This window comes from Octopus sinensis, linkage group LG26, assembly GCF_006345805.1.
Source record: "Octopus sinensis linkage group LG26, ASM634580v1, whole genome shotgun sequence".
In the NCBI taxonomy this organism is placed as follows: domain Eukaryota; kingdom Metazoa; phylum Mollusca; class Cephalopoda; order Octopoda; family Octopodidae; genus Octopus; species Octopus sinensis.
Genome location: NC_043022.1, coordinates 6,827,628 through 6,844,564, shown reverse-complemented (window position 1 = coordinate 6,844,564; position 16,937 = coordinate 6,827,628). Strand labels below are relative to the sequence as shown.

Here is a 16,937-nt window from a genome sequence, read left to right as displayed (position 1 = left end):
TTCTAGGTTTAAGGCTCGAAATTTGGGGGGGGGGGGCAGCCGATTAGACTGTAAGGAGGTGGGGGAGAGGCACGTGTGCTGTTTGCTGGGTTCGAACCAGTAATAGTTTTAGACTTATTAACGATCTTGGGTTAGCCTTATGACTCAATTTCTCTCCATATCACAACCTGCTAAACACTAACCAAAATCCCCCTCAACTCATACATGTACATTGTCTTTAAAAACTAGAAGGCCGCCCGCACGGGACATGACACGATGGTCATGGCTGGAATGATTTGATCAAAGCTCTGTCTACCTGGATCCTCTTTCTTCCAGGGCTAAACAACAACTTCATAACAGTAACGAGTTAATCTTTTATCTCACTCACTGACAGATGACAGAAAACTAAGTTGCTTAATAATCTCTCTTTCTCTCAACCATATCTAACCACCACCGCCCTTCTCTCTCTCACACACATTGTATCGGCATCTCTCTTTCTCTCTCTCCATCTCTCAACCACACACACACACACAGTCTCCAGCCCTACTACACCCACATACCCACACATATAAACACACACACACACACAGATATTTAAACACATTATATAGACATTACACAATCAGACTTTAAAGATTTCCTTTTTGCTGAGTTAAAGTTTCATCACGGAGACAAAATCGGACAAGTATAAAACACACACACACACATTTATACATACATACACACACAGTTCACAAATGTAATACACAGAGAAGATTGTTTTATGTACCCACACTGTATACATACGTCATACGCAACAGATTACTTTCTTTTTATTGACAGTAACCAGTTTCATATATATATATTATATATATATATATATATATATATATATATATATAAATTCTATACACGCGCGCATATACATACACACTAAGTTTATGTATGTATACATATACACACACGCGTGCCCTAAGTCAACACGGAAGCGCTCTTTCTAGGAAATTTGTAACCAAGTCGCACCTGATTGCCATTCCCACCTCACACCCACTCCAACAACAGCAAATAATAATTAATCAAAACAACAACAGGAGAGGGGTGGAAATGCTTTGAAGAAATATATATACACAGACAGACAAACAGACACACATACAGGTAGATAGGCAGGTAGGTAGGCAGGTATGTAGGTAGGTAGGTAGGTAGATAGGTAGGTAGATAGATAGATAGATAGATAGATAGATAGATAGATAGATAGATAGATAGATAGATAGATAGATAGACAGACAGACAGACCAACAGATAGATAGATCGATAGACAAATAGACAGACCAACAGATAGATAGATCGATAGACAATTAGACAGACCAACAGATAGATATATCGATAGACAAATAGATAGATAGATAGATAGATAGATAGATAGATAGATAGATAGATAGATAGATAGATAGATAGATAGATAGATAGATAGATAGATAGATAAGTTTCTTTATTGGCCACACAGGGCTGCACACAGATGGGACAAGTTACAAGGTAGAGCTTTCTTTTGGGGGATGAAAAAAACAAAAAACAAAAGAAACAAAAAAAGATAGATAGATAGATAGATAGATTGATTGATTGATTGATTGATATACAGACAAACAGACAGATAGATATGATATATGATGTGATATATATTTTTTACCTTCTATTTTATCCATTTGGTCTGCATCTAATTAAAGTTTTTGTATCCACTGAAGTAATTTAGTCCTTAATTGGGTTTATGAATTGTTAATGAATTGCCGTTGTTAGAGACAGGTACACTGAGATCAACATGTATGTATACATAAATATGCATACATACACACATGTATGATGCATATTATATACACACACAGATAGAGATTTATTGTTCAACATGAAGAGTTTCTCCTTCTTTTGTATTCACATGTTGGATTGAGGTCTACATCGGAATATATACATACTTATACAGGTGTATATAGAGAAAATATATAGACAAGTAGGTATATGTATATATTGGTCACACACATGTATGTAGAGAAATATTTACCAGTGAACATCTGTACACAGGGGTACATTACCTAGATAGACATAGACATACGTTTGTAGATATGTATATATACATGTGTATATATACAGAGAGATATACACATGTATGTGTGTGTGTATAGAGTGAGAGTAGACACACACATAAGGCAGGGGACACTTAAGGTACACTCGAGTGACACTCAGGGGACACTTAAGTAACACTCAAGCCGGACAGCCAGGTACATCCAAGGTACATCTTTTCGCGGTTTTTATATTTTCATTTGTTTTCTTGATTAAATGAATGAGTTAATTAATTTTTGCTAAATATCTTTTTGTTGTTTCTCTCTGCTTTGTTTTTGTTTATCTCAGTGTCGGGCCGTTTCCTGTTGAATTGGTCGTGGGACCGAGAAATAATCCAAAGACGATAATCCCAGGTCTCGATGAGAAGAAGCTACAAGCTGGAACTAGTAGACGAGAGAGAGGGAGTGAGAGGTAGAGAGAAAGACAGAGTGAGAGGGCAGGAGGTAGAGAGATACAGAGAAACAGGGAGTAAGAGGGCGAGTGCTGGGGAGAAAAGAAAAAGACATAAAGAAAAAGAGAGTAAAAGGGCGAGATATATAAAGAAAGAAAGAGTGGGAGTGCGAGAGATTGAGAGTTAAATAATACAAAGAAAGGAAGAGGGGAGAAGAGAGGATATTGGAAGGAAAGAGATACATAAGTTAAATGGTAAGGGGGGAGTGTGGAGCAAGTGAGAGAAAAGTAAGGAGTAGGATGAGGCTGTAAAGTGATAAAGAAAATGAGAGAGGGGGAGGTAAAAGTTGTGAATTAATAGAGCGAGACAAAGAAAAATACAGAGAGGAGAGGGAGTAAACGATAGGAAGTAGTGGGAGGCTGTAAAAGTGATAGAAACAGAGTAGAAGACGGAGGGAAGGCAATATTCGAGAGGCAGGGTGTTAGTAGATAGACAAGGGTATGAGGTGTGGTGAGAGGAGAGAAGTAGGAAGGAGAGTGAAAGAGAGTGAACGGTGACTGATTGGTTAACGTGGGAGTGGTAAGGAAGGGGCGGTAAAAGTTTGAGGAAAGTTGGTGTTTATGTTTCTGATTGGCTTTGTGTGCGCGTGCGTGTGATTGCGTGTGTGTAGCGATGGTCGGTTTACTAAAGTTCGTGGACGTTGTCTGCTTTATCTATCTATCTATCTCTATATATATATTCATATTCATGTGTGTATATATGCAAGTATTTATGTGTGTCTACTCTCACTCTATATACACACACATACATGTGTATATCTCTGTATATAAACACATGTATGTATATATATATATATATATATATATATATATACACATGTATGTATATATATATCTACAAACGTATGTCTGTCTACCTAGGTAATACACCCCTGTATACAGATGTGTGCATGTATGCATGTATATATATATATCGCACACACACACACACACACTCACACACACACACACACAGTGAAGCCACTCTTTGTGATCGGTTCGGAAATATATATATATATATATATATATATATATATATATATATACATGTATGTATATATATATATATCTACAAACGTATGTCTGTCTACCTAGGTAATACACCCCTGTATACAGATGTATGCATGTGTATATATATATCGCGCACACACACACACACAGTTGAAGCCACTCTTTGTGATCGGTTCGGAATAAAGACTTCTGTATAAGAAAAAATAACCGGATAGATTAAAAAACAAATATCCAGAACTGCGATAGCGTTGTCTGAGATTATAATATCCTGCTTTCATTCTATAATATATACCTGTGTCCAGTGGCCCGGAAAAAGGATTTCCTTGGGGGGTGTAAACCCAGGTCAAAAACTTTTTACGAACAAGGTGGATTTTTCCAATCTTGATATCAAAACAAACACACGTGGTACCATCACCTGTGTTTTTTACGTGGTACCATCACCTATGCTTTTTACGTGGCACCATCACCTGTGCTTTTTACGTGGCACCATCACCTGTGTTTTTTACGTGGCACCACCACCTGTACTTTTAACGTGGGACCATCACCTATGCTTTTTACGTGGCACCATCACCTATGCTTTTACGTGGAACCACCACCTGTGTTTTTTACATGGCACCATCACCTGTGTTTTTTACGTGGAACCACCACCTGTGCTTCTTACATGGAACAATCACCTATATTTCTACGTGGCACCAACACCTGTGCTTTTTACATGGCACCATCACCTGTGTTTTTTACATGGCACCATCACCTGTGTTTTTTACGTGACACCATCACCTGTGTTTTTTACGTGGCGCCATCACCTGTGTTTTTTACGTGGCACCACCACCTATGCTTTTTACATGGCACTATCACCTGTGTTTTTTACGTGGCACCATCACCTGTGTTTTTTACGTGGGACCACCACCTATGCTTTTTACATGGCACCATCACCTGTGCTTTATACGTGGCACCATCACCTGTGTTTTTTACGTGGCGCCATCACCTGTGTTTTTTACGTGGCATCATCACCTGTGTTTTTTACGTGACACCATCACCTATGCTTTTTACGTGGCACCATCACCTGTGCTTTTTACGTGGCACCATCACCTGTGCTTTTTACATGGCACCATCACCTGTGTTTTTTACGTGGCACCATCACCTATGCTTTTTACGTGGCACCATCACCTGTGTTTTTTACGTGGAATCATCACCTGTGCTTTTTACATGGCACCGCCACCTATGCTTTTTACATGGCACCGCCACCTATGCTTTTTACATGGCACCATCACCTATGCTTTTTACGTGGCACCATCACCTATGCTTTTTACGTGGAACCATCACCTGTGTTTTTTACGTGGAACAATCACCTGTGTTTTTTACGTGGCACCACAACCTATGCTTTTTACATGGCACCATCACCTGTGCTTTATACGTGGCACCATCACCTGTGTTTTTTACGTGACACCATCACCTATGCTTTTTACGTGGCACCATCACCTGTGCTTTTTACGTGGAATCATCACCTGTGCTTTTTACATGGCATCATCACCTGTGCTTTTTACGTGGCACCATCACCTATGCTTTTTACGTGGCACCATCACCTGTGTTTTTTACGTGGAATCATCACCTGTGCTTTTTACATGGCACCGCCACCTATGCTTTTTACATGGCACCGCCACCTATGCTTTTTACATGGCACCATCACCTATGCTTTTTACGTGGAACCATCACCTGTGTTTTTTACGTGGAACAATCACCTGTGTTTTTTACGTGGCACCACAACCTATGCTTTTTACATGGCACCATCACCTGTGCTTTATACGTGGCACCATCACCTGTGTTTTTTACGTGACACCATCACCTATGCTTTTTACGTGGCACCATCACCTGTGCTTTTTACGTGGAATCATCACCTGTGCTTTTTACATGGCATCATCACCTGTGCTTTTTACGTGGCACCATCACCTATGCTTTTTACGTGGCACCATCACCTGTGTTTTTTACGTGGAATCATCACCTGTGCTTTTTACATGGCACCGCCACCTATGCTTTTTACATGGCACCGCCACCTATGCTTTTTACATGGCACCATCACCTATGCTTTTTACGTGGAACCATCACCTGTGTTTTTTACGTGGAACAATCACCTGTGTTTTTTACGTGGCACCACAACCTGTGCTTTTTACGTGGCAGCGCCACCTATGCTTTTTACATGGCACCATCACCTGTGTTTTTTACGTGGAACAATCACCTGTGTTTTTTTACGTGGCACCACCACCTGTGCTTTTTACGTGGCACCGCCACCTATGCCTTTTACATGGCACCATCACCTATGCTTTTTACGTGGCACCATCACCTGCGTTTTTTACGTGGCACCATCACCTGTGTTTTTTACATGACACCGCCACCTATGCTTTTTATATGGCACCATCACCTATGCTTTTTGCGTGGAACCATCACCTGTGTTTTTTACGTGGAATCATCACCTGTGCTTTTTACGTGGCACCACCACCTATGCCTTTTACATGGCACCATCACCTATGCTTTTTACATGGCACCACCACCTATGCTTTTTACATGGCACCATCACCTGTGTTTTTTACATGGCACCATCACCTATGCTTTTTACATGGCACCACCACCTATGCCTTTTACGTGGCATCATCACCTATGCTTTTTACATGGCACCATCACCTGTGCTTTTTACATGGCATCATCACCTATGCTTTTTACATGGCACCATCACCTGTGCTTTTTACATGGCATCATCACCTATGCTTTATACATGGCACCATCACCTGTGCTTTTTACATGGCATCATCACCTGTGTTTTTTACGTGGAACCACCACCTATGCTTTTTACATGGCACCATCACCTATGCTTTTTACATGGCACCATCACCTATGCTTTTTACATGGCATCATCACCTGTGCTTTATACATGGCATCATCACCTATGCTTTTTACATGGCACCATCACCTGTGTTTTTTACGTGGAACCACCACCTATGCTTTTTACATGGCACCATCACCTATGCTTTTTACATGGCACCATCACCTATGCTTTATACATGGCATCATCACCTGTGCTTTTTACATGGCATCATCACCTGTGCTTTTTACATGGCACCATCACCTGTGTTTTTTACATGGCACCATCACCTATGCTTTTTACATGGCACCATCACCTATGCTTTTTACGTGGCACCATCACCTGTGTTTTTTACGTGGCACCATCACCTGTGCTTTTTACATGGCACCATCACCTGTGCTTTTTACATGGCATCATCACCTGTGCTTTTTACGTGGCACCATCACCTGTGCTTTTTACATGGCACCATCACCTGTGCTTTTTACGTGGCCATCACCTGTGCTTTTTACATGGCATCATCACCTGTGCTTTTTACGTGGCACCATCACCTGTGCTTTTTACATGGCATCATCACCTGTGCTTTTTACGTGGCACCATCACCTGTGCTTTTTACATGGCATCATCACCTGTGCTTTTTACGTGGCACCATCACCTGTGCTTTTTACGTGGCACCATCACCTGTGCTTTTTACGTGGCACCATCACCTGTGCTTTTTACGTGGCATCATCACCTGTGCTTTTTACATTGCACCATCACCTGTGCTTTTTACGTGGCATCATCACCTGTGCTTTTTACATTGCACCATCACCTGTGCTTTTTACGTGGCATCATCACCTGTGCTTTTTACATGGCACCATCACCTGTGCTTTTTACATGGCATCATCACCTATGCTTTTTACATGGCACCATCACCTGTGCTTTTTACGTGGCATCATCACCTGTGCTTTTTACATGGCACCATCACCTGTGCTTTTTACGTGGCATCATCACCTGTGCTTTTTACATGGCACCATCACCTGTGCTTTATACATGGCATCATCACCTATGCTTTTTACATGGCATCATCACCTGTGCTTTTTACATGGCTCCATCACCTATGCTTTTTACATGGCACCATCACCTGTGCTTTTTACGTGGCATCATCACCTGTGCTTTTTACATGGCATCATCACCTGTGCTTTTTACGTGGCATCATCACCTGTGCTTTTTACGTGGCATCATCACCTGTGCTTTTTACATGGCTCCATCACCTATGCTTTTTACATGGCACCATCACCTGTGCTTTATACATGGCATCATCACCTATGCTTTTTACATGGCACCATCACCTGTGTTTTTTACGTGGCACCATCACCTGTGTTTTTTACATGGCACCATCACCTGTGCTTTTTACGTGGCACCATCACCTGTGCTTTTTACATGGCACCATCACCTGTGCTTTTTACGTGGCATCATCACCTGTGCTTTTTACATGGCACCATCACCTGTGCTTTATACATGGCATCATCACCTATGCTTTTTACATGGCACCATCACCTGTGCTTTTTACGTGGCATCATCACCTGTGCTTTTTACATGGCATCATCACCTGTGCTTTTTACATGGCATCATCACCTGTGCTTTTTACATGGCATCATCACCTGTGCTTTTTACGTGGCATCATCACCTGTGCTTTTTACGTGGCATCATCACCTGTGCTTTTTACATGGCATCATCACCTGTGCTTTTTACGTGGCATCATCACCTGTGCTTTTTACGTGGCATCATCACCTATGCTTTTTACATGGCACCATCACCTGTGCTTTTTACGTGGCATCATCACCTGTGCTTTTTACATGGCATCATCACCTGTGCTTTTTACATGGCACCATCACCTGTGCTTTATACATGGCATCATCACCTATGCTTTTTACATGGCACCATCACCTGTGCTTTTTACGTGGCACCATCACCTGTGTTTTTTACATGGCACCATCACCTGTGCTTTTTACGTGGCACCATCACCTGTGCTTTTTCCTGGCACCATCACCTGTGCTTTTTACGTGGCATCATCACCTATGCTTTTTACATGGCACCATCACCTGTGCTTTTTACATGGCATCATCACCTGTGCTTTTTACATGGCATCATCACCTGTGCTTTTTACATGGCATCATCACCTGTGCTTTTTACATGGCATCATCACCTGTGCTTTTTACGTGGCATCATCACCTGTGCTTTTTACGTGGCATCATCACCTGTGCTTTTTACATGGCATCATCACCTGTGCTTTTTACGTGGCATCATCACCTGTGCTTTTTACGTGGCATCATCACCTATGCTTTATACATGGCATCATCACCTGTGCTTTTTACATGGCACCATCACCTGTGCTTTTTACGTGGCATCATCACCTATGCTTTTTACATGGCACCATCACCTATGCTTTTTACATGGCACCATCAGCTATGCTTTTTACATGGCACCATCACCTATGCTTTTTACATGGCACCATCAGCTATGCTTTTTACATGGCATCATCACCTGTGCTTTTTACGTGGCATCATCACCTGTGCTTTTTACATTGCACCATCACCTGTGCTTTTTTCCTGGCACCATCACCTATGCTTTTTACGTGGAACCATCACCTGTGTTTTTTACGTGGCACCATCACCTGTGCTTTTTACATGGCACCATCACCTGTGCTTTTTACATGGCATCATCACCTGTGCTTTTTACGTGGCACCATCACCTGTGCTTTTTACATGGCATCATCACCTGTGCTTTTTACGTGGCACCATCACCTGTGCTTTTTACATGGCATCATCACCTGTGCTTTTTACGTGGCACCATCACCTGTGCTTTTACATGGCATCATCACCTGTGCTTTTTACGTGGCACCATCACCTGTGCTTTTTACATGGCACCATCACCTGTGCTTTTTACGTGGCATCATCACCTATGCTTTTTACATGGCATCATCACCTGTGCTTTTTACGTGGCATCATCACCTGTGCTTTTTACATGGCATCATCACCTATGCTTTTTACATGGCATCATCACCTGTGCTTTTTACATGGCACCATCACCTGTGCTTTTTACGTGGCATCATCACCTATGCTTTTTACATGGCATCATCACCTGTGCTTTTTACATGGCACCATCACCTGTGCTTTTTACATGGCACCATCACCTATGCTTTTTACATGGCATCATCACCTATGCTTTTTACATGGCATCATCACCTGTGCTTTTTACATGGCATCATCACCTATGCTTTTTACATGGCATCATCACCTGTGCTTTTTACATGGCATCATCACCTGTGCTTTTTACATGGCATCATCACCTATGCTTTTTACATGGCACCATCACCTGTGCTTTTTACATGGCATCATCACCTATGCTTTTTACATGGCACCATCACCTGTGCTTTTTACATGGCATCATCACCTATGCTTTTTACATGGCACCATCACCTGTGCTTTTTACATGGCATCATCACCTATGCTTTTTACCTGGCACCATCACCTGTGCTTTTTACATGGCACCATCACCTATGCTTTTTACATGGCATCATCACCTGTGCTTTTTACATGGCATCATCACCTATGCTTTATACATGGCACCATCACCTGTGCTTTTTACATGGCATCATCACCTATGCTTTTTACATGGCACCATCACCTGTGCTTTTTACATGGCATCATCACCTGTGCTTTTTACATGGCATCATCACCTATGCTTTTTACATGGCACCATCACCTGTGCTTTTTACATGGCACCATCACCTGTGCTTTTACGTGGCACCATCACCTATGCTTTTTACATGGCACCATCACCTGTGCTTTTTACATGGCATCATCACCTATGCTTTATACATGGCATCATCACCTGTGCTTTTTACATGGCACCATCACCTGTGCTTTATACATGGCATCATCACCTATGCTTTTTACATGGCACCATCACCTGTGCTTTTTACATGGCATCATCACCTATGCTTTTTACATGGCACCATCACCTGTGCTTTTTACATGGCATCATCACCTATGCTTTATACATGGCATCATCACCTATGCTTTTTACATGGCACCATCACCTGTGCTTTTTACATGGCATCATCACCTATGCTTTTTACATGGCATCATCACCTGTGCTTTTTACATGGCACCATCACCTGTGCTTTATACATGGCATCATCACCTGTGCTTTTTACATGGCATCATCACCTGTGCTTTTTACATGGCACCATCACCTGTGCTTTATACATGGCATCATCACCTGTGCTTTTTACATGGCACCATCACCTGTGCTTTATACATGGCACCATCACCTGTGCTTTTTACATGGCATCATCACCTGTGCTTTTTACGTGGCATCATCACCTATGCTTTTTACATGGCATCATCACCTGTGCTTTTTACGTGGCATCATCACCTATGCTTTTACATGGCACATCATCACCTGTGCTTTTTACATGGCATCATCACCTATGCTTTTTACATGGCACCATCACCTGTGCTTTTTACATGGCATCATCACCTGTGCTTTTTACATGGCATCATCACCTGTGCTTTTTACATGGCATCATCACCTATGCTTTTTACATGGCATCATCACCTGTGCTTTTTACATGGCATCATCACCTATGCTTTTTACATGGCATCATCACCTATGCTTTTTACATGGCACCATCACCTGTGCTTTTTACATGGCATCATCACCTATGCTTTTTACATGGCATCATCACCTGTGCTTTATACATGGCATCATCACCTATGCTTTATACATGGCATCATCACCTATGCTTTATACATGGCACCATCACCTGTGCTTTTTACATGGCATCATCACCTATGCTTTTTACATGGCACCATCACCTGTGCTTTTTACATGGCATCATCACCTATGCTTTTTACATGGCATCATCACCTATGCTTTATACATGGCACCATCACCTGTGCTTTTTACATGGCATCATCACCTATGCTTTTTACGTGGCATCATCACCTGTGCTTTATACATGGCATCATCACCTATGCTTTATACATGGCACCATCACCTGTGCTTTATACATGGCATCATCACCTATGCTTTATACATGGCATCATCACCTATGCTTTTTACATGGCACCATCACCTGTGCTTTTTACATGGCATCATCACCTATGCTTTATACATGGCATCATCACCTGTGCTTTTTACATGGCATCATCACCTATGCTTTTTACATGGCATCATCACCTGTGCTTTTTACATGGCATCATCACCTATGCTTTTTACATGGCATCATCACCTGTGCTTTTTACATGGCATCATCATCACACTATGCTTTATACATGGCACCATCACCGTGCTTTTTACATGGCATCATCACCTATGCTTTTTACATGGCACCATCACCTGTGCTTTATACATGGCATCATCACCTATGCTTTATACATGGCATCATCACCTGTGCTTTTTACGTGGCATCATCACCTATGCTTTATACATGGCACCATCACCTGTGCTTTTTACGTGGCATCATCACCTATGCTTTATACATGGCACCATCACCTGTGCTTTTTACGTGGCATCATCACCTATGCTTTATACATGGCACCATCACCTGTGCTTTTTACGTGGCATCATCACCTATGCTTTATACATGGCACCATCACCTTGCTTTTTACATGTGCATCATCACCTATGCTTTATACATGGCATCATCACCTGTGCTTTTTACGTGGCACATCATCACCTATGCTTTATACATGGCATCATCACCTGTGCTTTTTACGTGGCATCATCACCTATGCTTTTTACATGGCATCCATCACCTGTGCTTTTTACACGTGGCATCATCACCTATGCTTTTTACATGGCATCATCACCTGTGCTTTTTACGTGGCACATCACCTGTGCTTTTTACATGGCATCATCACCTATGCTTTTACATGGCATCATCACACCTGTGCTTTATACATGGCATCATCACCTGTGCTTTTACATGGCATCATCACCTGTGCTTTTTACATGGCATCATCACCTGTGCTTTTACATGGCATCATCACCTATGCTTTTTACATGGCATCATCACCTGTGCTTTTTACATGGCATCATCACCTATGCTTTTTACATGGCCATCACCCTGGCTTTTTACATGGCATCATCACCTATGCTTTTACATGGCATCATCACCTGTGCTTTTACATGGCATCATCACCTGTGCTTTTTACATGGCATCATCACCTGTGCTTTATACATGGCATCATCACCTATGCTTTTTACATGGCATCATCACCTGTGCTTTTTACATGGCATCATCACCTATGCTTTATACATGGCATCATCACCTGTGCTTTTTACATGGCATCATCACCTGTGCTTTATACATGGCATCATCACCTATGCTTTATACATGGCATCATCACCTGTGCTTTTTACATGGCATCATCACCTGTGCTTTTTACGTGGCATCATCACCTATGCTTTATACATGGCATCATCACCTGTGCTTTTACATGGCATCATCACCTGTGCTTTTTACATGGCATCATCACCTATGCTTTTTACATGGCATCATCACCTGTGCTTTTTACATGGCATCATCACCTATGCTTTTTACATGGCATCATCACCTGTGCTTTAACATGGCATCATCACCTATGCTTTTTACATGGCACCATCACCTGTGCTTTTTACATGGCATCATCACCTATGCTTTTTACATGGCATCATCACCTGTGCTTTTTACATGGCATCATCACCTATGCTTTTTACATGGCACCATCACCTGTGCTTTATACATGGCATCATCACCTATGCTTTTTACATGGCATCATCACCTGTGCTTTTTACATGGCATCATCACCTGTGCTTTTTACATGGCATCATCACCTATGCTTTTTACATGGCACCATCACCTGTGCTTTTTACATGGCATCATCACCTATGCTTTTTACATGGCATCATCACCTATGCTTTTTACATGGCACCATCACCTATGCTTTTTACATGGCATCATCACCTGTGCTTTTTACATGGCACCATCACCTGTGCTTTTTACATGGCACCATCACCTATGCTTTTTACATGGCATCATCACCTATGCTTTTTACATGGCACCATCACCTATGCTTTTTACATGGCATCATCACCTGTGCTTTTTACATGGCATCATCACCTATGCTTTTTACATGGCATCATCACCTATGCTTTTTACATGGCATCATCACCTATGCTTTTTACATGGCATCATCACCTGTGCTTTTTACATGGCACCATCACCTATGCTTTTTACATGGCACCATCACCTATGCTTTTTACATGGCACCATCACCTATGCTTTTTACATGGCACCATCACCTATGCTTTATACATGGCATCATCACCTGTGCTTTTTACATGGCACCATCACCTGTGCTTTTTACGTGGCACCATCACCTATGCTTTATACATGGCATCATCACCTGTGCTTTTTACATGGCATCATCACCTATGCTTTTTACGTGGCACCATCACCTATGCTTTATACATGGCATCATCACCTGTGCTTTTTACATGGCATCATCACCTATGCTTTTTACGTGGCACCATCACCTATGCTTTTTACATGGCATCATCACCTATGCTTTTTACGTGGCACCATCACCTATGCTTTTTACATGGCATCATCACCTGTGCTTTTTACATGGCATCATCACCTGTGCTTTTTACATGGCATCATCACCTGTGCTTTTTACATGGCACCATCACCTGTGCTTTTTACATGGCATCATCACCTGTGCTTTTTACATGGCATCATCACCTGTGCTTTTTACGTGGAACCATCACCTATGCTTTTTACATGGCATCATCACCTGTGCTTTTTACGTGGCACCATCACCTATGCTTTTTACGTGGCACCATCACCTATGCTTTTTACATGGCATCATCACCTGTGCTTTTTACATGGCATCATCACCTGTGCTTTTTACGTGGCACCATCACCTATGCTTTTTACATGGCATCATCACCTGTGCTTTTTACATGGCATCATCACCTGTGCTTTTTACATGGCATCATCACCTATGCTTTTTACGTGGCACCATCACCTATGCTTTTTACATGGCATCATCACCTATGCTTTTTACATGGCACCATCACCTATGCTTTTTACATGGCATCATCACCTATGCTTTTTACATGGCATCATCACCTGTGCTTTTTACATGGCATCATCACCTGTGCTTTTTACATGGCATCATCACCTGTGCTTTTTACATGGCACCATCACCTATGCTTTTTACGTGGCACCATCACCTATGCTTTTTACATGGCATCATCACCTGTGCTTTTTACATGGCATCATCACCTGTGCTTTTTACATGGCATCATCACCTGTGCTTTTTACATGGCACCATCACCTATGCTTTTTACGTGGCACCATCACCTATGCTTTTTACATGGCATCATCACCTATGCTTTTTACGTGGCACCATCACCTATGCTTTTTACATGGCATCATCACCTATGCTTTTTACATGGCATCATCACCTGTGCTTTTTACATGGCATCATCACCTGTGCTTTTTACATGGCATCATCACCTGTGCTTTTTACATGGCACCATCACCTATGCTTTTTACGTGGCACCATCACCTATGCTTTTTACATGGCATCATCACCTATGCTTTTTACATGGCATCATCACCTATGCTTTATACATGGCACCATCACCTGTGCTTTTTACATGGCATCATCACCTGTGCTTTTTACATGGCATCATCACCTATGCTTTTTACGTGGGACCATCACCTATGCTTTTTACCTGGCACTATCACCTGTGCTTTATACATGGCACCATCACCTATGCTTTTTACCTGGCACTATCACCTGTGCTTTATACATGGCATCAACACTCTTTACTTCATCCAACATAAGATGTGTTGGCCCAAGAACAATAAAGAGTGCCGTCGGCAGAGCTTGAACACAAATCCTTGACTTTTACAGTTGGTATTGTAACAGTAGCTCACCCCACTGAGCCAACCAGAAAATGACATGGGATTAACATAGGGAAGTAATAAAAGAGAATAAGGGGGGAAAGTTGAGCAAAGGGAGGCTAGGAAAGGAGTTGGCTCTGCTAAGTGGTGAACGTATCTCCCCCCCCCCCTCCCCGATGATCAGATAACATTCATCCTGATAAGATAATCAACTGAGAGACACTAATTGATGCTGTATACAGTTTTGCACCTCTTTTGCTTGATGAACTCTGAGATTATTTTTTTAATTAATTAATGATGAAATTTGTAACTGCCATTTTAACTTGATCAGAACAGCTCCCTTCAAGTTGACTCCTGCTCACTTCCCTATCACCTGTACTTTTTATGTGGCACCATCACCTGTGCTTTTTACCTGGCACCATCACCTATGCTTTTTACGTGGGACCATCACCTGTGCTTTTTACGTGGCACCATCACCTGTGCTTTTTACGTGGCACCATCACCGGTGCTTTTTACCTGGCACCATCACCTGTGCTTTTTACCTGGCACCATCACCTGTGCTTTTTACCTGGCACCATCACCTGTGCTTTTTACCTGGCATCATCACCTATGCTTTTTACGTGGCACCATCACCTGTGCTTTTTACCTCTCTCTCTCTCAGCATTGAACATTCGGTACGTCAAGGGTGTCCTCTCTCCCCGCTTCTCTACGTTTTGGCCCTCGAGCCGTTGATGAGGAGGTTGGAAACTATGAGAGGCACTCCGCAAGATCTAGGGTGCGGAAAGTCAGCTTCGGCGTATGTGGACGACATCACCGTCATCGTTTCCCGAGTCGAGCACCTACAGTGGGTGGGTGAGGCCTTAAGGGACTACGAAGCGGTGGCAGGAGCGAAAGTCAACCGGGATAAATCGGTCGGCTTGCAACTCGGCACCTGGAGGGGCTAGTCGATGTCTTCCGATAGCGTCGTAGGACGTTGGACGGAAGGACCGGTGAAAATGCTTGGAATCTGGTTAGGTCCAGATCTCCAGATAGAGAAGGACTGGAGCGAGGTGGCGAGAAAGGTGGCTCTCCTAACTCAGACATGGTCTGAGCGGAAGCTGTCCTTAAAAGGGAGGGCGGAGGTTGCAGAGGTGTTTATCGCCTCTGTAATCACTTACCGCCTGACCGTCGTGCCTTGCCCCGATTCGTGGCTGAACAAACTGGAACGCATGCTCTTTCGCTTTTTATGCAGGGGCAGCAGACCTCTTGTAAGGCGCTCTATTTGCTGCCAAAATCCGCTGAAGGGTGGGTTAGGGATGCCATGGCTAAAAATGCACAGACATGCGCTCAGGCTTAGGCACCTCTGGATTTACCTGGACGGTGAGCAGGTGTGGTCTCCGTTCGTCAAGCTGTTATTTCCACAGTTCACATCGTTTAACGAACTGAACCCATGGGTCAAGTGTAGACCGAGGTTGGGCATGTGGCATGCAGAGTGCTATCAGGCACTCGTGCTTCTCTGCCAGTCGGGCAACGCCAGTGGCGGGGGTACTACCTCATTCTTCTATAGAGAGTTAGTAGAGTTCAAGTGTGACGACGTCCTAGGAGAAACTGGGCTTCGACGAAAATCAACTGGCCAGCCTGTTCCAAAGA

General features: G+C 42.6%; 1 protein-coding gene across 2 annotated transcripts in view; it reads right to left on the bottom strand.

Moving 5' to 3' along the window:
- LOC115224784 overlaps positions 1 to 2,495 on the bottom strand; it is a 222,098-nt gene extending 219,603 nt beyond the window's left edge. The window contains exon 1 of one of the 2 annotated variants that reach the window (XM_036513760.1): positions 1,643 to 2,495. In XM_036513760.1, coding sequence (XP_036369653.1) covers positions 1,643 to 1,658 — 16 coding nt within the window. In that variant the 5' untranslated portion in view covers positions 1,659 to 2,495. The remainder of the gene's footprint in view (positions 1 to 1,642) is intronic. The other variant, XM_036513758.1, reaches the window with a different exon arrangement.
- Positions 2,496 to 16,937: the final 14,442 nt, after the last annotated feature.